Source organism: Muscardinus avellanarius, assembly GCF_963383645.1.
Source record: "Muscardinus avellanarius genome assembly, chromosome: 11".
Taxonomy (NCBI): Eukaryota; Metazoa; Chordata; class Mammalia; order Rodentia; family Gliridae; genus Muscardinus; species Muscardinus avellanarius.
The window spans coordinates 100,668,892-100,695,272 of NC_137797.1; the positions used below are offsets into that span (position 1 = coordinate 100,668,892).

The 26,381-nt window shown below is 36.4% G+C and overlaps 1 protein-coding gene across 1 annotated transcript; it reads left to right on the top strand.

Annotated features, from left to right (window-relative positions):
• Positions 1-696: 696 nt before the first annotated feature.
• On the top strand, positions 697-25,488 carry LOC308269633 (vomeronasal type-2 receptor 26-like; the record flags this gene model as incomplete). Its single annotated transcript, XM_080704999.1, has 7 exons — positions 697-750; positions 4,136-4,299; positions 4,708-5,005; positions 14,054-14,863; positions 17,960-18,181; positions 19,063-19,186; positions 24,539-25,488. The coding sequence occupies 7 exons, from the start codon at positions 697-699 to the stop codon at positions 25,486-25,488; spliced, it is 2,622 nt and encodes an 873-aa protein (XP_080561125.1).
• Positions 25,489-26,381: the final 893 nt, after the last annotated feature.

The window sequence follows — 26,381 nt, forward strand, 5'->3', positions numbered from 1 at the left end:
TCTCATATTTTAAATACAGAAAGGGTATCAGACCAACAGTTCATTCACTGGGATATGTAAAGAAAAATAAAATGAGTTTGATTCCCTCTCTCTCTCTCTCTCTCTCTCTCTCTCTCTCTCTCTCTCTCTCTCTCTCTCTCTCACACACACACACACACACACATACACACTCAACAAATATTTATAGGTTGGGGTGCTAGTCTACATTCTAGAATTGCAGAAGTGACAAGCAGATAAAATATTCCTGCCCTCATGTAGATATTTTCTAGTGGGTACAGAAACAATTAAAAAAAAATTCCATGTATACTCACACAATAAGTAATGTAGATAAAAGCATAAACAAAAAAGAAGATAGGAAATTCGGGGAAGGGAGGAGAATTTGAAATCGGGTTGTCAACGAGACCGTGGTGGGGAGCCATAATTTCCTGGATAGGCTCTGTGTGAACAGGAACCGTAAGCTCAAACATCACAAGTGTGGCACTCTGAAGCAGGGTTCCCCTTTTTCACAAGGTCACTGGGGCCTCAGCTCTTTTCTGTTGCTGCACTGCTGGTCTGTGCAAGAGAACAGGAAGCAGGAATTCTAAATTTTATATAACAATGTAATTCTCAATATTGTTTTAGTGTTTTCAAACTCCTGTTGATTTATAATCCAATGAATTATATACATGGCTAGTAAAAACTCATTTGCTGTAACCCATGTCTAACCAATGTTTTAGGGGCTATGAATTCTGCATTTTAAACAAACTAGAGGTAAGGAGAGAACAGCTAATAGGAGTCAACTATTTTCGTGTGATTTAAGTGATTTGAATTTTTGAGCTTTGTCCTGGAGTAATAGCGCCCTCTTGTGGGTTTACACTGCTGCTCATTCTCCAGTTCTGGAAATCAAGGAGTTGATGAAGTTCTTTGATATATTTGTATGATAACATACAATATTTATATGAAGATTCACATCAACTTTAATCACACTCTGCATTCAACATCACAAGTTTCTAAGCTTTCCCAGGGGCGGCAAGTGTCTCAGGACTGTAATCCCAGTACTTGGGAGGTTAAAAAAGGAGGATCACAGGATGAAGGTAAGCCCCAACTACTTAGCAAAACTTTCAGCAACTTAGTATGGCCCCTGTTTTAAAATAAAGAATAAGAAGGGCTGAGGTTCAGCTCAAAGGTAGAGACCCCTGAGTTCAATCCCAATACACCCCCACAACGCTTACCCACAAATACTGTCACGACTGCCTGTTATTATAATTTATCCCTATGACTGGCCTCCACGGTAGCCTCCAGTAACACCCATCTTTGTAATAAGGGTGTACATATTTCCCGCATCTAATCATTTCAAATTTACTTGCATTACAAATACATTAACATACATATTTTTAATTTTATTATTTCCTCAGAACTTATTCTGGAAAAAGAATTTCTTAGATATAACACGTTCCTCTTTTTTCTTGGAAACTGATCATCTTAGAATTAGTTATGCCCCTTACTGCAATGATATACTTGTGGGAAATTTGGCAGTTTTACTTTTTGTGGGGTTTTTTTCATTTATTTTTTATTACTAAGTTATTTTATCTCCTCTCTCTCCTGTTGTAGATTTAGTCATTGAAATGGTTCTAACATCCCCTTCTTAGTCATGTATTTCACTTTCAGAAAAAAATTAGCATTGTGTTAAAGTGTTAAAATTATTAGATATTGCCAAAATACAACTTTGGAACCATGTAATTCTTTGCAACAATGAAGACCCATAATATTTATCGCTGTCTTTTGACTGAGTGCCTAACCAAAGTTACTCCTAAATACTATTTTCCTGGGAAGTTTGTGTTGCTCAGAATATCTTATAAAATTTCCTTTACTCTGGATGTAGTGGCACATGCCTATAAGACCAGTATTTGGAAGAGTAAGCCTGGAGGATCACAGGTGTGCAGTCAGCCTCAGCAAATTAGTGAGACCATGGGTGATGTTAGGATAAGCAGCCCAGTCACACCAAAGATGGCGCCTCTCCATCTTCTCTTCCAGATTGTGCTGGCTACCTCATAGCCTGTCAAAGGGGGCCATGGGATGCCCAACAACCAGTCCCCTGATAACACACTCACTGGGGTAGGAGCCACCCAATCAGTAAAGGTCCCGTACTTCGTGCAATCTTCCGCTGTGAGCAGAAGCCCCCTCCTATTTTCAAAAAACCCCCAGCTGCCTGATATAAAAGGGAGCTGGGCTGTCTTAATAAAACTCTTGCTTGCTTGCTTGCTTATCTCCTACGGCTGGCCTTGGGTTTTTTTGCGCCAGACTTTCACTTTCAGGTGACATGGTGAGACCTTGTTTCAAAGGAAACAAATGAAAGGACTAGGGGTTTATCTTAGACGTAGAGAGCCCCCGAGTTCTAGTCCCTTTAAGGCAGAAACAAAACAATTTAGGATTTTTTTTTCTTGTCTTATTTCTCTGGTTAGGCATTCTAATACTATATTGAATTACTGTTGTTCAACATCTCTTTATGTTTTCCTGTGTACAAGATCATGTTATCTAAGATTGTTCCTTCCCTTTTGAATCAGATGTCTGGTACCTTTAATGTTTCCTCTTTCATAATTTCTCTAACCCGTACATCTACTACTAAGTGTCAAATGTGGAATTTTACCCTGTCCATTAGCTTAGAGGAGTGACTTTCTTTTCCTTTTGATTCTGATGTTTGCTGTAAGCTTGTTTTCTATGACCTACATTATATGGCAATAAATTTTTCCACGATTCAATTGATAAAAATTATTTTCATGAAAGAAAGTTTACTTTTGTAGATGCTTTATTTTGTTCAGCTGAGAGGATGTTATTACGTTTAGCTTATCTGTTCATGTACTATATCACATTTATTGACCTGGGTATGTTGAACTAATCTTTTAAACCAGAGATAAATCCTAAATGATTGTTATATATATAGGACTGGAACTAAATTCTCCATTTTCATTCATTTTCTCTTAAAGATTTTTGCATCTAAGTTCATAAAGGAGATTTCTAAAAATTTTTTTGTTCATTAAACATTTATATTTATTACTGCATATTGGCAATACAGAGTAATGAGTTACATTGTGGTATATTTGCACATACATATATTTTGAACATGTCCATGTACTATACACTTTTTTAACCTTTCTATTCCACTTGCCCATCTCTTTATTCTTCCTAAAAAATGTCTCTTCTATTTCTATACCTGCCTAGAGTTCATATTTGTGATGAAGTATGTAATACCTGTGCTTCTGTGTCTGAATATTTCCTCACATGATGATATCCAACTCCATGCATTTCCTGCAAATGAGAGGATTCAGAACTAATTCACACACAGTTAGAGAATATCCTATTGTGTTCTAAAAATTCATTGTCCTTACCAGTTTCTAAATACATCGACACCTGGATGGAGTCTGAAATGATCAGGAATGATTTTGTCTAATAAATTTTATTTTGGCTTGTTTGGGGCAGAGGTATATACGGGGAGTGCTACCTCTTTTGTCTGACTGTTCAAGCATCAGGCTCCACTGTGCTCTCTGATCATCTCCTTCATTATCTCTGCGTCTTCCTACCTCATTAACTGTTGATAATAATGTAGATAACATTTGGATGAAGCTTCTTGACTCATACAGACATAATTTCAGTATAGTAATCTATTGTACTTAGCTTGGCATCGCGAAGTAATCTGAATTCACTAAGGGTACACACCCCTAAGACTGTTTTATGATCTAAAGTTGTTTTTCATGGTGTTTTTCTGATGAGAATCAGGTACCAGGTGTGAAGTTAGAGAGCCGTGGTCCCTCAGAGCCACACAGTAAATCTATGAATGCCCCAAGAACTGAAGGCTGAGCAGGTGCAGATCAAACACACTAAGAGAAAACAAGCACTGTTTACATATTAGCACACTTGCATCATGCCCAAACCAAAGCTTTATAAACTGGCCCCACCTGAAGTGGAGAGCCATTCATTTTGAACAAAGTACTGCTACTCTTGATCAATAGCTCTTGAGGAGGTTCTCAATACAATCTATGGAAAATTCTCAATATATTAAGGATATATTGAGGTGCAGGCAATTACACTAATATTTGTCAGAGCTAATATGAAATTCTCTTCTGTTTCTCTTCTCTTTGTCATTCTCTTTGTATTCCAGGGGCAAAGTTCTAGCCTCTCATCAGCGATCTCTGCTTCTCCTGGCTACCATCAAGACGGGGATGTCATTATTGGTGGACTCTTTTCTCTAAGAGCAACACTTTCAGACAGCAAATATATGTTTGGATTTCAGAATACAGTGTATTTACCAGATTTTGTTTTTGCGTAAGTATGTGACTTTCTGTACTGCCCAGACAGGTATAAAATAAAGTCTGGAGTTGAAAAATACTTTTCCTGGAGATAGATGTAGGATACTGTGTTATGAATTTTTTGTTTAATAATCTAGCAACATTATTTTTTCCTGAAATATATTCTGTTATCCAAGGGGGAAAAAAAAAACACCGTGAAATTCTAAATGTTATTTGCCATTTTTTATTCACTTATTTCCCTGACTTTACTTTCTCAGGCTCAAACTGGACATAAAAATGCCAAACTTGTAAATTTAACCATAAATCAGATTGCCAATCTGATTTATTTGGGAACCAAATTTCTCAACATTTTCAACTTAGAATGTCCTGTTCATGTCACAGATTTTACACTCGCACCTTTTGTCTTTTCTCCTTTGCATTCTAGAGCTCTTCCTAAGCACTATCAGCACCTGCTGGCCATGGTGTTTGCTGTGGAACAAATCAACAAGGACGCGAACTTGTTGTTCAATCTGTCTCTGGGTTTCTCTATCTTCAACGTTGATTTTACTGAGATGAAGGCCGTGGCGAGTTCCATGTCTCTGCTCTCAGGAAAGAGTCCTCCAGTCCCTAATTACAACTGCAGGACGGAGAAGAAAGGCGAGCTGGTGGCTGTGGTAGGAGGCGTTTCAACATTAATAACAACTCAGAGTTCCCGAGTGCTATCTCTGTATAATGTACCACAGGTAAAGGAAAATATCGGGCTTCTAAAGTTAAAAATACTTATATATTAATTTATACCCCAAATTCCACCTCTATCTGTATTGCGTTGGTAATGTATGCATCTTTTCAACAATTTACTGATTAAATATGATTTTCTAAAATACAATTTATAACATAAAATATATTTGCATGGTTTAATTCTCCCTTGAAAACTTTTAAATGAAGAAAAGTATATGAGTGATTATAGCAATAATCTACAATTTGGCCTAGAGCAAGTTTTTCAGTACTAGTGTCAATAAAAAGTTTTTTTTTACTATGCAAAGATAGAACATCTTAGTTATATTGGTGTATGGCAATTTCATTCACACATTTTAGATTTTTTCACATTTGTCAACTGTAAATACTATGAATTTTGTATTTTATGATGAATTATTTTCTTTGATATAAATTTAAATTGCAACATCATGATTATTTAAGTTTATTTAGCCCATTTAACTTTAAAGACATTGATTTTGTTTTCAATTTCCCTCTTTTATGAAGCATATTTAAATTTGTGCCCTCGTCTTAAAAAATAACCTTTTCTTGATCATGGACAACCTCCTTTAAATATTTTTCTCAAAATAGTATTTCTGAGTCAAATGTGTTTATGTTTGTAAGCCTTATAATAAAATTTAAATTTTTATTTAAAATATATTAGTTTTTTCTAACAGCAACAATGCAAGAGAATCCCAATTTACTTTCTTCTTGAAATCCCTATAGTTATTTTTAAATCTATTAGAAGAGGGTACTAATGATTTTCCTTATTTAATTTTAATTACTTATATTGATGGATTGATTTTTTTGATTAGATACATACATATATATTTAACATGTATTATTATAATTTTTCAGTCTTTTTTATTTTTATTGGTGCACTATCATCTTACATTATGAGTCTCACATAATCATGTTGACGATGGCTTATATTCACATGGTGCTTGGTGCCCTCCCCACACCCATCCCTCATCCTTACCCATTTTCCTGTCTCCTGATAATGAGTGTCCAGGTTAAAAATGTTATATTCCATCACATAGTCATATGTAATTTTTCTATTAATGAACCTTAGCCTTCTTCCTCCTCCACCCTTTCCCCCTGACTTCATTGAGTTTTCCTCTCCACTATCTAGAAACCCTCTGGTATCCCTTATGTTCCCTAGCTTGAGCATATTAGAGAAAACCAACGTCCCTTTTCTTTCTATGCTTGGGTAGTCTCGCTTAGCATAATGTTCTGCAGGTCTTTCCATCTTCTTACAAATTATATAATTTTGTCCTTCTTTATTACTGAGTAAAATTTTATTGTGTATATTTCCCATAATTTTGTAATCCATTCATCAGTTGATGGACACCCAGGTTTGTTCCATATTTTGGCTATTGGCTGAATTTTTGGGGTCTTCAAGATAAAGGACCATATTGTCTGCAAACAAGGATAATTTTAACTCCTCTTTTCCTATTTGAATTCCTGAATGTCTTTCTCTTGTCTTATTGTTTTGGCGAGAGTCTTGAGGACTATATTGAAAAGGAGTGGTGATAATGGGCATCTTCGTCTTGTTCCTGATTTTAGAGGGAATTCTTGCAGTTTTTCCCCATTCAAATATGATGTTTGCTTTGATTTTATTGTTTTGTCTTAGTGAGTTTGAGATAATTCCTTCCATTCCAATTTTCTGCAGTGCTTTTACCATGAATGGGTTTTGGATTTTGTCAAAAGCTTTTTCAGCATCTATTGATATGATCATGTGATTTTTTTCTCAGTTCTATTTATGTGGTGAATAACATGTATTGATTTGAGTATGTTGAACCAGCCTTGCGTTTCAGGGTTGGAACCAACTTGGTCATAGCGCACAATTCTCTTGTATGATTTTAAATGTGTGCAGCTAGTATTTTGTTTAGAATTTTTACATCTATGTTTATCAAATATATTGGTCTTTAATTTTCATTTCTTGAAGAATATTTATTTGGTATGGTATTAATGTTATATTAACCTTATGGAAGGAGTTTGGAAAGATTCTATCTCTTTCAGTTTCCCAGAACAATTTGTGAAGTTCTGGGATTCATTCTTCTCTGAAAGTTTTGTAGAATTCAGATGGAAACTCATTTGGGCCTCGACTTTTTTTTATGGCAGAATTTTTATTGCTGTGTCTATTTCTTTGGTTAGTTTAGGCTTGCTATGTCCTCTTGGTTCAATTTAGGTAGGTTATATGTGCTTAAAAATCTATCAGTTTATTCTGTTTTCCATTCTATTGGAGTATACATTTTCAAAATAGATTCTGATAATCTTTTGCATTTCCCCAGTGTCTGTGGTGATATCTCCTTTTTCATTTCTGATTTAAATGATTTGAGTTGGTTCTCTCTTTCTTTTGGTTAGGTTGGCCAGGGGTTTGTCAATCTTATTAATCTTTTCAAAGAACCAACCAGCTTTATGTTTTGTTGATCCTTCGTATCGTTTTCTTTCTCTATTTCATTTATTTCTGCTCTGATTTATTTCCTGCCTTCTGCTGACTTTAGGATTATACTGTTGTTGTTTTACTAAGTCCTTGGAAGGTGTCATTGGATTGTTTATATAATGACTGTTCTTCTTATGTGAGCACTCAGTGCAATCAACTTTCTTAACACTGCCTTCAAAGTGTCCCATAAAATTTAGTATGTTGTGTCTGTATTTTCATTTAATTCCAGAAATTTTATTCTCCCCTTATTTCTGATCTTATCCACTCTTCTTTCAATAGTGTATCATTCAATCTCCATGTATTTATATAGTTTCGTTTGGTCTTACTGTTATTGATTTCTACTTTCATTCTATTGTGATCTGAAAAGAAGCCGGAAATTATATTACATCTTTAGAATTTGCTGGTGCTTGCTTTGTTCCCCAAGATGTGATTTATTTTGGAGAAGATTCCATGGGCAGCCAAGAATGTGTACTGGTTGAAACATTCTGTATATGTCTATTACGTCCATTTGATTTATAGTTTTCTATAGTTCTGAAGAGTTTTTAGTCATCTTCTGCCTTGAAGATCGATCTAGTAGCATGAGCGGTGTGTTGAAGTCTCCTAATATTATTGTGTTTGGGTCTATTTGAGACCTTATGTCCTGAAGAGTTTGTTTTACAAATGTAGGTACACCCACATTTGGATCAAAAATATTTAATATCATTATATCTTCTTGCTGAATTGTTCTGTCAATAATAGAAAGTACCCTGTTTTGTCTCTTTTGATATGTTTTACCTTAAAGTCTGTTTTATTAAATATCAGTGTTGGAGCCAGGCATGGTGGCATATGGTTGTAATCCCAGTGCATAGGAGGCTGAGAGAGGAGGATCAAATGAGTTCAAAGCTAGCCTCAGCTACTTAGTGAGGCTCTCAGAAACTTAGTGAGACCCTGTTTCCAAATAAAATATAAAATAGGTCTGGGAGTATAGCGCAGAGATAGAAAAAGCTCTGGGTTCCACTTCCAGTACCACACAAAAAAATATTGAATATCAGTGTTGCTACCTTTGCTTGGTTTTGGTCTCCATTGGCATGATTTATCTTTTTCCATCTTATCACTGTTAGCCTATGAATATTTTTGCCTGTAAGGTGAGTTTTTTGCAAGCAGCATATATTTGGATTATATTTTTAATACACATTGCTAGTTTATGTCTTGTAATTGGTGAGTTAAGTCCTTTGACATTCATTCTGTGTTATTATTGAGATATGATTTTTGTTTCCTGTCATTTTGTGTTCTATATTCTTTTTGATGTGGTGTTATTTCTTCTTTGCTTAGTGGCCCCACTGATTGATTTCATCTCTTCTCTGGTTCTGAAATTTGCTTCTTTTTTCTTCTTTATGATTTATTTCATTAAGTATTTTATCTAGTTCTGGCTTAGTATTCATGAATTTTTAAAAATTCTGCTTATAATCAAGATTTTTATTTTTCCATCAATTTTAATTAATAATATTCTGGATATAGCACTTTGCTTAAAATTTGTTTTCTTCCAGGGTCTGGATTACATCATAAGTCTCTCCTAGGATTTAATACTTGGGTTGTAAGGTCTGGAGTAATTTTTATTGTTTTGTCCCTGAATGTCACCCATTCTTTTTCTCACTGCTGTTAAGATTCTTCCCTTAGCCTTGATGTTGGTCATTTTAATTATTACATGGCATCCTTTTTTTATCTGTCTTAATAATGTTCTGTATGTCTTCTGTACATGGATGTCCAAGTCTCTTTCCATGTTTGAAAATTTCTCTGAAATTATTTCTCTGAAGAGATTACAAATACCCTTGATCTGTGCCTCTATCCCTTCGACAATGTTTTTATCTGTAAGTTAGGACATTTCACATTGTCACATAATTGTCGGATGTTTAGGTTCTGTTGTTGTATTGTCTTCTGTATACTGTTGACTGCACTTTTGGTTTTGAATTAACTGTCTTCTAACAGTTATATTCTATTTTCCATTTCATCTAATTCTCCAGAATTTCTTTCTATTGCTGCCTTCATTTCATTTATTGACTCTTTCATTTCATTCAAGGCCTCTTTCTGGTTCTTTCTTAAAGTCTCAACTCTTTCACTCTCTGTATAGTTACTGTGAGGCCTGTCCTCACATCGAATATCAGGATTAGGAATTCTTCTTCATGCATTTCTTGTAGATCAGTACTGGTTATCTTCCATATTTCTTCCTGTCCCTTGTTCCCATATATTCAGAATTCTCAGGTTTGTGTTTCTGTTGTCGTGGCATCCTTTTTGTCTTTGTGAGATGTTGTCACAAACATGCTGTTTCAGATCACTATTCAGAGAGATGGTTCCAGCTACCACCTCACCCTTTGATAATAGCATTAAATACTGTGTCTATGATCACTCCGCTGTTGTTCTACCTATATATCATCAATATTTAGTTGCTCTGGGGTTCCTTCTGCTTGTTGCTATGGTGGCGTTGATGGGTTTCAGGCATTAAGGTTAGGTATTCCATCTACCTCAACCTTTATAAAGAGTTAATTCGGTGGTGTGAGCAGAATAGTTTGTGACCTATGTGTTTTTTAAACCTGGATATGCGGTCTGTTGAGTGTTTCCTTCCATCGACTGAGGTTAGTTTATCCTCATTTTTTGGTTGTCCAATCCTGTGGATCACACGTCTGATCCAATCTTAGCCATAGGGATTTAGAGATTACAGCAGGTCCATGCACAGGTAAGTAGTGTTGTTTTTAATGGTAAGGGTTAGGTGAAGGAGGAGGAGCTGGGGTCCTGAGTACAGGAATAGGGTAAAGTCAAGGATATGATCAAGTTGAGTAAGAGTTTAGTATAATAAGGTAGTATCTGGATGAGATGAGAGATAGTGAATATAGAGTAGGATTCTTAAAAAATCAGTGTAGAGTATTTAGGTAAAGTGGTATGAAATAGCTTGATATGTAGAACAAGGAGATACAGAAAGAGCAAAAAAGTTTTAAGAGAAAAAAGTAGATAGGATAGAGGGAGGAAGCCTGTAAAAGAAATGGGGGAGGGAGCTAACGAACACACAGAAGATAACAAAACAACAAACCAACTAACAATATTAACTATAGCAAATCAATGATAAAACCATCCCCCCCCCAAAAAAAAAACTAAGAACAGTTAAAAAAAAAAAGAAAATTCTGCAAATTTACACATATGGGGCCCACTTGACGTCTGCAGAGATACTTTCAGCCCTTTAATGTTTGCTCACTGTAGTAGATTATGGAGCATATTCCAATATCTCTCATTTGCTCAATAACCTATTGTCAGCTTTTGGAGCCACTTTTTAAGTGTTTTTGCCCCTCTCTTGCCTCTTACTGCTTTGTGCTCAGGTGTCCAGGTGGCAGGTGTCACTGTAAATGGGTTTAATATAAATGCAGGAGTCTTCTCTTTCTGGTCTTGGGCTCTGTGCTTTCTGGTACTGGGCGTGCACCTTCCTACCCACACTGTCAGAGGGTGACCAGTGTAATCTCAGAGTGGTCCACTGTGACCCTGTGCAGGTACTGCACCCTGGGAACTATGGGCATTTTCTGTGTCACTGTTGATTCTAATCCAACCACCTCAGGGGTGGACCACCAAATCTTAGCCCACCGAGGACCCTGGGGCTGCTCTGGGCAGTCATCCACCAAGAAACGTAGTTATCTATTATCCTGTGGGACAACGTGCTGCTGCAGGTGCCAGGTTCTGATGAGCACACAGGGTTTTGTTTCTTTTTATATTTTTTCCTCTGTACCTGAAGCATGATGCCTGGTCAACTGAAATTTTAGAGTTCTGCAACCACTTATTTCAAGTCCTTGGTTTTCTTGCCTGGATGTTTGGGGCTAAGGAGCTAGCAGTAGTGTTGCGGGTCAGTGGCCTGAGATGGCCTCAGATTGGTCCTGCACTCAACTCTGCTATCGAACTCACATTCTGACTATTTGTTTTGATTTAAACATGGTTCTCTTTTTTTGTGTTTTCATTCATAAGTATCTTCACTGCTTTGTTTTTGTTTTTTTTTTGTTTTTTTTTTTTTGTCAAGGGGCTGCCTTCTGTGTCATTGGTTTTTGTTTGTTACAGCTACTGAGATGTGCTGTGGCCTATAGTCACCATGTTCTCTCCTCCCATATTACTATACATTTTATAAATACATACATATGATGGGAGTGGTGGTGTACCCTTGTAATACCTGTGCTTGGGAGGTGGAGACAGGAGGATCTTGCAGGTTTGAAGCCAGCCTCACTGGTTTAAGAGACCCTGTTTCCAAATAAAAATATAAAATAGATCTGGAAGTGTAGCCTGGAGAAGGGTTCCATCCCCAGTACCACCAAAAAAATAAATAAATAAAAAATACATACATATTATATATTTAGCCTTGGCCATGGGTCAGTTGGGGAATAAATACTTTCCTCTCTTATTCATGCTAAAATACCTTTTTTGACTTTTCCTTATCAACAAATAAAATTTTCCCACTATATTAAACAAAGCAGAGTATTTTATTCCATGTGTTTCAAGTTTCTTTTTTATGGTACTGGGGTAGAAACACAGGACTTTTCTATGTCCATAGTACACACCCAGACCTATTTTGTATTTTATTTGGAAACAGAGTCTCACCAATTTTTCTAGGCCTGTGAAGAATAACACTGGAATTTTGATAGAGATCGCATTGATGCTGTTGGTGACTTTGGGTCATTTTGATAATATTTATTCTGACTAAGCAAGGGCATTTGAGATCTTTCTATATTCTAGTATCCCATTCCATTTTTTTCTCTGATCATTTATAAATTTCATTATAGAGGTCTTTTGTCTATTTGATTAGGTTTATTCCTGGGATTTAATACAAACAGAATTACTTTCTGGGTTTCTTGTTCAGTGAACTTATGGCTGGCATACAGAAAAACTCCTAATGTCAATTGATTTTATATTCTTCCACTTTTTAAAAAATTTTAATCAGCCTTAGAAGTCTTCTGATTGAGTTTTGGAGTCTTCTAAACATAGAAACATGTCATCTGCAAATAGAGAAAATTTCAGTTCCTCTTTTCCTATTTGAATTCCTTTGACATGCCTCTTCTTCCTTATTGCTCTGGCATGAGTTTCAAGGCCATTATTGAAAAGAATTGGTAATAGTGGTGAGATTATTGCATATTTCCTTAGTGGTAGTTGCATTCCTTCTATTCTGAATTTCTGCAGTGCCTTAAGATGAATGAATGTTGTATTGTGTCATATGGTTTCTCAGCATCTTTTGAGATGATCATGTGATTTTTTGTCCTTAGTTCTATCAATGTAGGGAATGGCATGCATTGATTTGCATATGTTGACACAGACTTGCAACCCTGGAATGATAACAGCATTGTCATGATGTACATTTTCTTGAAGTGACTTTGAATACATATCATACATATTTTGTTTAGGATTTCTGAATTCCTGTTCATCGAGTATATTGTTTGATAATTTTCTTTCTTGAGGGATCTTTCTTTGCTTTTGGTATTAAGGTGTTACTGGCCTCATAAAAGAAATTTGTAAGGATCCTAACTCTTGATTTCATGGTATAATTTGTGAAGCATTGCATCTAGTCCTTATGTAAAGATTTTGTAGAAATACACTGAACATCCTCTTGAACTTGGACTTTTCAGTGACAGGAGGATTTTTATCACTTTTTCTCTTTTCAGTCTAGGTTTCTCTATTTCATTTTGGTTCAGTTTTGGTAGGATATGTGTCTACAAATCTCTTTATTCTTCTATGTTGTCCAGTTTGTTGGATCCTAAAATTTCAAACTTATTTCTAATAATTTTCTAGATTTCCCCACTGTCTGGGTGTGATCAACATCTTTAAGGCAAAAGTAGATTACGTGAAATGAGTTCTGGTAAAGAGCCATCTAAATTAGGAAATTAGTCATTAGTGACCTAATTTTTAAAAGAATAAAAACCATGAGATTATCTGATACAGTAGGCTCAAAAGGGAACATCAAGAGACATATAGTAATAATAACAGACAACTCAAGTGAGTGTTCTGTGAAGTAGGGTCATAATATGGGAATAGCTGGAGAATTTGGATACAAAGATTATATATGAAGGGAAGGAAAATAATCAGGCTTGTATTCTTCATTGCATGATAGTTGACTGTCAATTCAAAAGATAACAGGAAGGCACAGGTATACCCAGGCAATTTAGACTTCTTTTCTGAAATGTTAAATAAAAAATATATTTGTTTTCCTGAATACATTTGATGATATATTTGTAGACTGAAGAAAAATATCAAGACCATTAATGTGCATTACTTCTGTGATCAAAAAGCAGAGATCAATATTAGAAATTTTGAAATTGTATCTAATCTCTGAAAATTTGCTTTACTAAAACAAGAAAAGTAGATCAAAATTGTATGTCTTTTTTCATTACGTATTCAAATGGCATAAGAATCATGATACACAAATGTAAGAAGTGAAGATTAAGTGATGAGTGAAATAAAATATGTGCCTATTTCTTTATAAAGTGATTTCTTCAATTGTTTTAATTCTTCCATAGTACATGTAAGAGATAGAATAAATCAAATTATTATGAATATGCATCATAGTTTTGTGTAAGCAATAATCTTGTCTTCTATTTAGATCAGCTATGGTCCCTTTGACCTCAGTCTCAGGGACAGAGCCCAGCTCCCGTCTCTTTACCAGTTTCCCAGGGACTCTGCAGCTCTGTATCAGGGCATCATCCGACTTCTGCTGCACTTTGGTTGGGTCTGGGTTGGCCTTGTGGTTCCAGATGACATCAGGGGAGAAACGTTCCTCAGGGACATGACCCAAGAAATGGCCAACAATGGACTGTGTGTTGCATTTGCAGAAAGAATTCCAGAGTTCCCTGCTGAGGATATAGTTGACACTTACATTTTGGGGGAGAAAATTTCATCTACTGGTATCAGTGTTGTATTTGGTGACACATATTCTCTTTTGAGATTTGCATTTAACATGTTTTCCAATAAGTATTGTTGTAAAATCTTTGTCACAACCTCTGATTGGGATATAACTACATTGCCCTTTGGACCAAGTCAAAGTTATACATATTTTGGTGGAGGATTATCCTTTTCTGTCCACATGGGTGAGATTCCTGGTTTTAAAGATTTTCTCAGGAATATTCACCCTGCAAAATATCCTCATGATATCTTTATTCAGGATGTGTGGTCTATGATATTTGAATGTTCACATTTGACGAAAGATGGAACCAGAAAATTGAATCAATGTTCACAGAATGGCACCCTGGCAAGTCAAGGTCTGCATGTTTGGGACATGAACACGTCACCCCAGAGTTACAAGGTGTACACTGCTATGAACGCCATTGCCCAGGCACTTCATGAAGAACTCTCACTTCGAATGGAAAAAGAATTCATTGAGAAAGACAGGAGCATGACTCCTCAACCTTGGCAGGTAGCAATGTTTTACTCTTATGTTTTTCTAGGGAGATAGATTATGGCTGACATGTGTTTATACTTTTTTTACTACTTTTTATATATTGGTAATATTAAATGTTTAACTCAGAGGATTTCATAAGCATTAATATAGACTGTTTGAAAGGATCTTTATGTGTTTGTGATGACAATGTCTCATTTTAGAGTTTTTTGTTTGTCTTATTTTGAAAAGGGGTTTGTTCTTTTTAAATATGTCTTACAAAGAAAACTAGCTTGTTTAAAAATTATAGTGAAAAAATGGTGCCTCTGAACTCAGTTCATGTGTTTCAAACTTCTATATTCTCTTTCTAATACATATATATGTATTATATATATATTATATATATATTATATATATTATGTATATACATATTATATATATACACATATATATATATATATTGGAAAAATAAAAAGTATGGAAGTATTCCATGATCTGATAATAAGTCTTCTGTTTTTCAGTGGCCTATGGCCCTGTTTGTGACCTTCATAAGTGCTTTTCGTCTCTTGTAACTCTCCTTCAGGTGAGATGGAGTCGAGAAAGGACCTGAGCTAGGTGTTTATTTTCCTGCCCAGTTTGATTAGGCTCTAGTAAAGCAGTTTCCCTTGAAGGTGGGAAACAGAATGCTCTGGGCATGTTTGAAAATACTCTTTGCTCCCCCTTCTGGATGAAGGAAGAAGTTACTCTGTGATTTTCACTGAGAAACTGGTGGAGAACATGGTGAACACCTATGACAATGCGTCCTTCCTCCAATTCCACAAGCCTCGGCCTCTAGGGATTTTCCATTCCCTGACTAGTAGACACTTAGTCTGAAACAGCATCAATTCTGGTGTAAGTTTTCCTACTAGTTCCCAGGTCCTTCTCCCAGCAAACTGATTTACAAGAACCAAATCATGGCTCCAACCTAGGTATCTATCAACAGATGTATGGATTAAGAAACTGTAGTATATTTATGCATTAAAGTCTTTCAGCCTTCAAGTAGAATAAAAATATAATATTTTCAGGAAAATGGAAGAAACTGTAGACTCTTATTCTAAAATAGATTACCCATGCTTAGAGAGTGCTGAATGTTTTTACTTACATATAAAAGATAGAGTTCTCTATCTTCTATTGGGAAACAAATGGAATCTTGATAAAGGAGGGGAAATTCCAGTGGAGAAATGGAGAGGGTCTAGGAGAGGGCGACTTCATGAATGAGACTGTTCAAATAGGGCTTTGTTCACATATGAAATTAGAATCTCAAACTCAATAACATATAGAAAGAAGGGGAGGGCACGGGTTCAGTTCCTTGGGGAAGCACACCAAATACTGTGTGTATGTGCATCCGTATCATTCTAAACGTCATGATTATGTGTTGACATCATCCAGAGCACCTGAGAAGAAAGGAATGGACCGGACATGGGAAGCAGATTGAAAGGGCAGGCCAGGGAATCTAAGTCTTAGGTGAAGCCTCGCTGGACACTGTCCCACAGGATTTATTGCCATTCTAATAGGAAGGTTACCGTCAGCCAGTTCATCTGTCCAGCCATGGCTTTCCATGACCCTCAGATGATTCAAGGCAAATGTTAAGCTGCCTCTGGCAATCACATTGTCAACAGTGATGTGTAATTACAATGCACCAAAAAAGTTAAAAAGTTTAAAAAATGTACGCGTTTTCTGGAGGTCATTTTGCTTTTGCAAAATATTCTACAAGTCTATTTACTACCTATCATCTAATTAACAGTTTACAATCTTTGTAACACACATTTTTTTTTTTTACTGAAATGGACATATTTCTACATTTTAATTTTAAAGATTTTCTTGTAAAGTTTACATGGATATGTTTTTAGGGTGTGTGTGTGTGTGTGTGTGTGTGTGTGTGTGGTATTGGGGATGGAGCCCAAAGGCATTCTGATTCAGAGCTACACCCCCGGCACTCTTTATTTATTTTTTTATTTTTATTTATTTATTGGCAGTACTGGGGTTCAAACCCAGGGACATTCTAAATCCAAGCTATGCTCCAGCCCTATTTTTTATTCTTTGTTTTGAAACAGGGTCTCATTGAGTTGCAAAGGGCATCACTAAGTAGCTGAGGCTGTCAGTGAACTGAGGACCTTCTGTCTCAGCTTCCCAAATACTGAGATTATAAATGTGCGCCACTACCATGCCCAGCTTATTTTTTATTTTGAAACAGTGTCTCACTAAGTTGCACGGGGTCTCACTAAATAGCTGAGGCTGGCCGAAAACTGTGATCTTCGTGTCTTAGCCTCCTGAATGCTGGAATTACAAGCATGCACCACTATGCCTGGCTCTACATGCATATGTTTTTGGTATAAGTATTCAATGAAAGAAATGTCATGCATTTTAATGAAAGAATAAGTTATTATTATGTAAATAATAAGTATTTCTCAGGCTCCCAGCAAAACTTCTTTCTAGCTGAAACTTTTTGTCAAATTTAACTTTCTATAGAAAGTTTATTGATCATCAAAGTGGTAGGAATAATATATGTTTTAGTTTCACAAGTTGGAGTCAAAACTTTTTTTAATTCTCTAAAATTATTTCAGATACTAACAAAAATTAATTATGTAAAACACACATTTGGAAAATGATATGAATTCAAGTAAAAGAAGCTTATTTTCTTATAAGTCAGAAAGGCTAGGTTCACATTGTCATTTTTCTTCTGAAATAGTTCATGTTATATGTGTGAAATAATATTTTATTGAGGAGTTACTATGTATTGATTTTAAAACCCTTTACCATAACTTTTTTCTCCAAAATAGGAAACTAGCTTTTAAAAATTTTCTAGTGTCTTCACTAACTCTCTGTGTTACCTCGAAAAATTAGATTTTATAGTTTTCAAAATAAGGATAATAAAAGTAACTGACATAGATTTTATAAAAACCTATTTCCTAATATACATTAAGCATATAGACATAGACCCTCATCTACTGCATGTTGAGCCGTATATAAATGTTTGATTGAGACAGGGTAAAAGAGGTTACATTGAGACAGGGTAAAAGAGGTAAAAGAAAATAAGATTTGTTTCTTTTTCTATACTTTGTGAACTCAAGTTCTGAAAATAGTTTTCACTTTCAGCTCCACCCATTCCTGCAGAGAGGCCAACTGGAAAGAAGTGTTGGGAAGGGGAACATTATGAACAAGATGACGTCCACAACCCGGCTTGACATCTTTAACTATCAGTCTTTGCTGAATGGCACCAAAGCCCAGGTGAAGGTTGGAGAGTTCACGTTCCAATCACACGGTGTCCAGCACTTATCACTAAATGATGAACTGATCACGTGGGGTGAGTGCAAAAAGGTGAGCATCCTCCATAGGTACTCTGGTGACATTCCTCACAACTCAGACGTCTCAGAAGTAGGAAAATGAGGAAAATTTCTGGATTCCATTAGGTGGATACTAATCGTCTTACTTTGCTTTAGTGACATTGTGTGAACTTTCCGACTTCAGAATTGCCATTAAAACTATTTACTTACTTTGAATAAAAAAAAGTTTATCTTTCCTGATACAGATTATGTGGACCTGTTGCCTACTTGTAAAATCAGATCACTTTAGCAATTTTCTAAGAACATGGATTCTTGAAAGATTGTGGTATCGGTGGTAATTTGAATATCTGACTCCAATTTTAAAAATGAATATTTTTGGAAAAAATAGTCTTCTCAAGCCGGGTGTGGTGGCGCACGCTTATAATCCCATTACTTGGGAGGCTGAGACAGAAGGATCACGGTTCACAGACAGCCTCAGCTACTTAGGCCCTTTGCAACTCAGTGAGACCCTGTTTCAAAATAAAAATAAAAAAATAGGGCTGGGGGTGTGGCTCAAAGATAGACTGCCTCAGAGGTAGAATGCCTCTGTGCTCCATCCTCTGAGTACCACACACAAAAAAATTTAAATACAGTCTTCTCAGATTGACATAAAAATATAGCACTCTGATTTTACTATAATATGCATATTTATATTAGTTCATGTTTAGACTTCATTTCCTGGAAAATTTAAATGGTATACAAAAAAGAGGGTTGAGGCATAGTAACAAGGAACATTATAGCCATTAGACATTCTCCAGAAGTTTAGAAGTTCTCGTTAATTGTGTCATGTTACAAACAGTTTAAAACCTCCACCTGTATAGTACTTCTCAATTTGTTTAAGGACCAGTTTACCCTCTTCTCATCTCTCTTCCAAAGACTCCTTCTGCTGATTGCAAATCTCATTGTGAACCTGGATATAAAAAAGAAAGAATTATAGGAAAACCATTTTGTTGTTATGGATGCATGCCATGCCCAGAAGGAAAGATTGCAAATGAATCAGGTAGGCATTCATAAAGATTATTCTGAGGAAAAGTACACAATGAGACATGGTTCCGCAACAAGCCAAGTGAAAATTTGAGAGACACAACCCTTGAACTCTGTGGGGGAGAGCACCTCACACTCTTCCTGCCTCAGGGAGCAGATACGGCTGACAGGTGGCTGAGGTGTTTGAGGTTAGTGACACCCCCAGCCACCTCCAATTCCAATCTCAGGATTCTCAAGAATTAATGTAAATAATAATAAAATGGGACTATGTATAAAAATATAGAGGGACCAAAAATATCAAATTATAAATGAACAGTGTTTTTTTTTTTCTTTTGGTGGTACTGGGGGTGGAACCCAGAGGCTTTCTACCTCCGGATTTTACTCCCAAACCTATTTTATACTTTATATGGAAACAGAGTCTCACTAAGTTCCTGAGAGCCTCACGCAGTAGCTGAGGCTGGCTTTTGTTGTTGTTGTTGTTGTTGTTGTTGTTGTTGTTGTTGTTATTTTTGTTTTTTGTTTTGTTTTGTTTTGTTTTGTTGGTGGTACTGGGGTTCCTGGAAGCCCTTCTACCTCCGGACTACACTCCCAGACCTATTTTTACATTTTTATTTGGAAACAGGGTCTCCTAAGCCAGCACGTGCGGCTAGCTTCAAAGCTACGCGATCCTCCTGTCTCAGCCTCCCAAGCGCAGGGATTACAAGCGTGCGCCACCACGCCCAGCTTGAGGCTGGCTTTGAACCCGTGCGATCCTCCTGTCTCAGCCTCCCAAGTGCCAGGATTACAAGTGTACGCCACCACGCCCGCCCCATAAACAGTATTTTAAAAGAGATTGTTGGGACATTCCTTAGAAATGAAGAGAAGCCAGGAGTGGTGACACCTACCTTCTATAATTCCAGTAATTGGGAGCCCGATACAGGAAGATTTCAGGTCAGAAGCCAGCATCAGGAATTCAGTAAGACCTCTTTAAAAATAAAAGGTAAAAGAAGACCGTGAGGGTAACTTATGGTAGAATGTCTCTGAGGTCAGCCTCCATTAAAAAAAAAAACGTATATAGTAAAGTGTATAAATGTTTCCATTAAAATGTCAGTAGATGAGTTAGTAGGTGTTTGAGCAGGACCACAATGATATTTAGTGCAGGGAGAACTCATCTGAACAAATTATCCAAAGTAGCCCTGTATGCAAAGTGCCGGGTAGGCAGGATGAAATGAGATGTGAATCCCAGGAAAAAGAAAAGAAGGGACGGAGGAAAGACAGTCATAGAGGAATAATATCAGATGATTTTCAAACACTGATGAACAATAAGATTATTTATATCTGTCCACATTTACATAAACTAATCAAAGCATTCCATGTAGAGAAAGGTAAAAAAATTTTGTATCATCATAGATTGTGGCTAAAACAGAATTCCACAAAGAAAGAATGAAATGGTCTTAAAAGCAACCAGGGAGAAAAAATAGAGCACATACAAATGCCAATTGCTGGGTTGACAGTAAAATTATCAACAGAAATAATGGACGGGGTGATTCAGTAAAATAATATCTTCAGTTACTGAGAGCAGGTACAAGTCCGTTTAGATATGTAACAAAGGTTGTTGTTGGCTTTTTTTGACACTCTGTCTCCTTGATAGATGACAACTAGATCTAATAAACATATAAATGGTGTTTCTAACTCGTGTTTATATTGAGGATTATATATTGAGGGTCTTTCATATCTAGGGACAGAGCCAAAGGCTCACTGTACCAAGTCATGGGCTTGGCAATTGTATTTAACTTTCTCCAGTCCCTTAGCAAACTTTGACTTTTTGCCTAGTTTACCATCACATTTCCCCTGGACTTCTATCAGACTAAGTCACCCTCTCTGGTAACTTGACTGGGCAGGGTCCTGTCCTATTTAGATGCTGTAGTTATCTGTGGTGTTTCTCTATTTCACACTTTGTATTTCTTTTTGCTTAAGTAAACTGCAATGTTTCAATTTGATTCCATATGTATCATCTTCAATTTAATTTCCACATTTAATTTTCATTTGATGAAAATTTATATTTTTATATTTTTAGAGCAAGAGTGGTTGTCATACTATGTGAGATTTTTACGGTAAAATATTCTTTATTTTTATTTTCAAACTTACCGTGTCATTAAAGTTTAGATTTTGGTCTTACACAAAATGACTTATTTAAAAGAAAAAACAAAAACGTAAGCTGGACATGGTGGCACACAATGGTAATCCTAGCATTTGGGAGGCTGAGACAGGAGGATCGTGATTCACGGCCAGCCTCAGCTATTTAGTGAGGCCCTTTACAACTCAGTGAGACCCTGTTTCAAAATAAAGAATAAAAAATCAGTCTGGGAATGTAGCTTGGAAGTAAAATGCCCCTGGGTTCCATCCCCAGTACCATGAAAAAAAAATTTTTAATTGTTTTTAAATGTAGTATTTTATAAAATTAGATTGCTGACTCATTGAGCCATTTTCACTAATCACATTTTGTGTTTTCCAACACAACTTGTAACCAGCAACAAAAATTAATTGTCTCCCAGTTCTGGAGGCCAGGACCTCTAACCAAGGTGTCAGGACAGTCATGTTTCCAGAGAAACTTATAGGAGAGAGCCCTCTTCTGCTCCTGATGTCTCCATGGTGGCCACCAATCCTTGGTTCTTCCCCTTTCAGTATCACCCCTCCAGGCTCCCTGTGTCTTCACATAGCTTTCCTCCTGTATTTCTGTCTACATATGCTGTTTTCTTTTACTTATACGCCTACCTAATATACTCAATCAGGGCCCATTCTAATAACTTCTTCTCATTTCTTCAGTAACCCTATTACCAAATAAGGTTGCATCTCACATCTGGTGTTTAGGGTTTTAGCATTACTTGTAGGAGAAACTATTCAACCGATATCATATCATTGCCTATCTATTTATTTACAAATATTCATCATGCATTTACAGGTACCTAGGACAGAAGTTACTGCAATGTTCCCAGTATCATTATATTAAAATCTGTTTGCATCCTCAGGTTAGATTTCTAGGGGTCACACGGATAGTGGGGATGAAATACAGAATAGAGAACTTTGGTCCTGTTTATAGAAGAAATACTGAAAATGTTTCTCTTGGGAGAGACATTTATTCTTAGAAACATGAGAGTAAGTTGGAAATCCACTTCTATAATTTTGCTGTATCGAGTTTGTTAGGTTTGCATTCTTTGCGTACACATACATGAATTTAGATATTTCATGGCAAAAACAGAGAAATCCAAAGTTCTCTCACATTAATGAGGTCAAAAATTCAACAAGTCATACTTTCCATATCGTGACCCTTGTAATTCCCATGTCTTTAATGAAATCCTTATCTGGTGGTGAATAATAAGTGATACCTTAAGCCAAAATCCCATAATGTTTAAACATTATGACATTAGATTCTTCCTCTAATCTAGTAACATATGATTTTTGGAAAGAAGCAAAAGTTGGGAACTGAGGAGTCACATCAAATTATAAATCTCATTAATATTAATGGTTTCTAAAATCTAGCTCTAAAATTCTGAGGGTTTAAGAACTGTGCTTATGCTGGGCATGGTGGGACATTCTTCTAATCCCTGTACTTGGGCGGCTGGGACAGAAAGATAGCAGGTTCTAAGCCAGCCTCAGCAGCCTAGTAAGACTCTCATTAATTACTCTGCCTTTTTTTTATTATTCTTCATCAATAAATTATTGCAAAATCCATTCACAAACACCGTCAAACCAGTCAACTATAGTAATATGTGACCGTTTTTTCTAAATTCTTCATTTTGTACCACTTCCTTTTCTTTTTTCAATGGCTCAAATACATCCTCTACTTCTATTGTCATTTTAGAAATAACTTCCTTAAAATGTTTCACATTCATTATATTGTAGCATGAGCAATGTGTAAAATGCAAACATGACATTTTATCTCTGATTCAATCTTCTAATATGATTTCTGACTTTTTATGATTTTCTCTGCCTTATTAGAGTATTGTGCATATGTGATTTAATTGTCTCCTTAACAATCCCAAAATTAAATATTTTATATTCTTTCTGTACATAACTCCAGGGTCTGGATGCTCATGCAAAGGGAATCCAAGAGAAAGTAGGAAGGAAACTGAGTGGAACGGGAAGCCAATCTTGCTATTTGTCCATAATGGTCATAAAGAAGTTATTGTTCCTATAAAATATAAAAATCTGACTTTTGTCACTCTTTAGGAAGAGACATAAACAGCAGAGACCAATGGAGTGTTTAAAATTGATTTCAGTAACAAGTTGTGAGATATAAACTCACAGTTTAATATGTAAAATTTTCTCATTGAAACTATAGCAGAAGGTGGGCAACGTGGCACACACCTGTAATACCACTACTTGGGAGTCTAAGACAGGGAGTTCACAGGTTTGAGCAGAGCCTGAGCAAGTAGTGATACTCTCATCAACCTAGAAAGACCCTCTTTCAAAATAAAAATAAACATAAAATAAAAATAGGAATGAGGGTAGAGCTCAGACATTGAATGCTGCTGGGTTCAATCACTAGTACTGCACATACACAATAAAAAAGGCATATGCAAATATTTTTCACAGTAAATGAAGTCAATCCTGAAATACAAGCCTATACATATCCCTTTGCTTTGAAGTTGCTTCAATGTATTTACCCCTATCAATATATATTCATTTGAAGATATTATGTGCTGAAAAAATACTTAAATGAATAACAAAAAGACATCGAAATGCACAGCAAAAACTTTGTGTGAAATAATTTTGCACTTTAATGGGAATTCTAAATAAAATTTCAACAAAGTCTTTGAGGAACTTACCAAATAAATTTATTCCATCATCATAAAAACATTCCTCTAAAATTGAGAAAAACTTGTTACTGTAAGTAAGAGATCAATATACTCCTTATTGACCTAATAAAATCAAAGTATAATTGAAAAGAAAGCACTAAACACAGTTCCAAATGTTTATATTCAATGAATACTAGAAATAACTTGTCACACTGGCCATCCATACTTAAATCCCGGAGCTTCAGAAAATGTTCTTTCTTCCATACACAGATAACCAAATATATTGTTGATACAGTGTGTAGTTTTCTCTCAACATCATTTTCCAAAATTGTGTTGTTTCTTCTCACTGTTCAATTCAACTCATTGTGTGTATTTCTTATGGAATCAAATATGAGATAGATGGTTTCTCTGCCATATTTTCAATGCTATGTTCCAATGAATGTAATTGTGTACATTTTCTTCATAATTCAAATATTTTTTGTTCTACATGTATTTCTGCATATATATATATATATATATATATATATATATATATATATATATAGGATATGAGCGAGGGAATATACTAAATTCACCTGTGTCCCTTTCAGATATGGATGAGTGTATCAAGTGTCCTGAGGATCACTATTCACTTGAGGTAGAAGTGCAGTGTCTCCCCAAAATCCCAACATTTTTGTCCTATGAAGACACTCTAGGAGTTGTTCTGGTCTCTGTGGCCATTAGTTTCGCTGTCCTCTCTGCTCTGATTTTGGGACTGTTTATCCTCTACCGACACACCCCCATCGTGAGAGCAAATAACACAAACCTCAGCTACATCCTCCTCGTCTCCTTGATGCTCTGCTTCCTTTGCCCCTTGCTGTTCATTGGTCAGCCCAGCCCAGCCACCTGTGCCCTGAGACAGGTGTTCTTTGCAGTTGTCTTCTCTGTGGCTGTTTCTGCTATTTTGGCAAAGACCTTCATCGTGGTGGTGGCCTTCAAAGCCACCAGGCCTGGAAAGGCGTCGCAGATGAGGCTGGTGAGCCGAGGCTCCAATGCTATCGTCGTCCTGGGCTCCCTGATTCAAGGCTGCATCTGCATGGTGTGGCTGGGAACTTCCCCCCCTTTCCCCGATGTGGACTCACAGTCAGAGTTTGGCCACCTGGTCCTGCTGTGCAACGAGGGCTCCCCCGTCGCCTTCTACTGCGTCCTGGGTTACTTGGGCTTCCTGGCGCTTCTGAGCTTGATGATTGCCTTTGTGGCCAGGAGGCTCCCGGACACTTTCAACGAGGCCAAGATGATCACGTTCAGCATGCTGGTTTTCTGTAGCGTGTGGGTCTGCTTCTTACCCACCTACCTGAGCACCAAAGGCAGAGCCATGGTGGCTGTGGAGTCCTTCGCGATCCTGGCTTCCAGCGCTGGCCTACTGGGGTGTATATTCCTTCCCAAGTGCTATGTGCTTTTACTGAGATCTGACAGCAATTCAAGAAAAAAATTACATGAACAAGTTTCCTCCATAAGGCAAAGGAATGAATGTTCAAGTGACATAATTGATGGGAAGTGAGCAACGTTAGAAAAATATGAAGCCAATGTGTGGTCTGAAATGGTTGCAACTTCATTAAAGTATGACACCAGTCCTGGAAGCAAGTGTCTCTGTCATCATGGGAGTTTGTTCCAGAGAACTTGCTCTGGGGTCAGATAGACAGAAGATGAATTCACATACCAATGTCTGATTAAGGTGTTCAGGGTGTCTACCACTAAATTCCTTCAATCTCAGTTTTCTTTCCTTTAACAATATGTGCAGGTCTAGCAAAAGGTTACAATCAAATACAATCATTCATGGGAAAAAATATCTGCTAAAAAAATATGCTTTCATATTTTTTGTTTACTCTGGCTTTTATTTCCTTCTTAAATATTTAAGAAAAAATAAATTTGTAAGAAATCATAGGATTAGTGATAGAAAGATGTGTGCTCTCCTTCATTATCCTTCATATAAAAATTAAACTAAAAAAATTGTATTTTAAGCTGTCTAAAGAGTGATATGATCAGGTACGTCATGATGGATCAATGCTTAAGCAAAGTCCTTGGAGAGCAAAAGGAGGTTCTCAGGGAAAAGACAGCACTTCAGCAGTGGGACCTCAGCACCTAAGTGGAAATGAAATATCTACTGAGAGGGAGGAGCCATCAATGGGAGAGGATGGTTTTCTATTCCAGTCAGTTTTCTGTTTTATCTTTTCCCCTAGTGACAAAGAATTATCCTTTTCAATATATTAAGTGTATTGTCCCCTGTCGGAACTGTCAGTACATGGATATGTTACAAGATTTGAGGTTGAAATCCAGATTGAAAGTAAATAATTATAACTAAAAGGACAGGGGGAACTGCAAAATAATTCTCCCTGAAACATATTTTTCAGGTATTTCTTTTTCTAGCCAAACATTTCTGTCGTGCACACCATT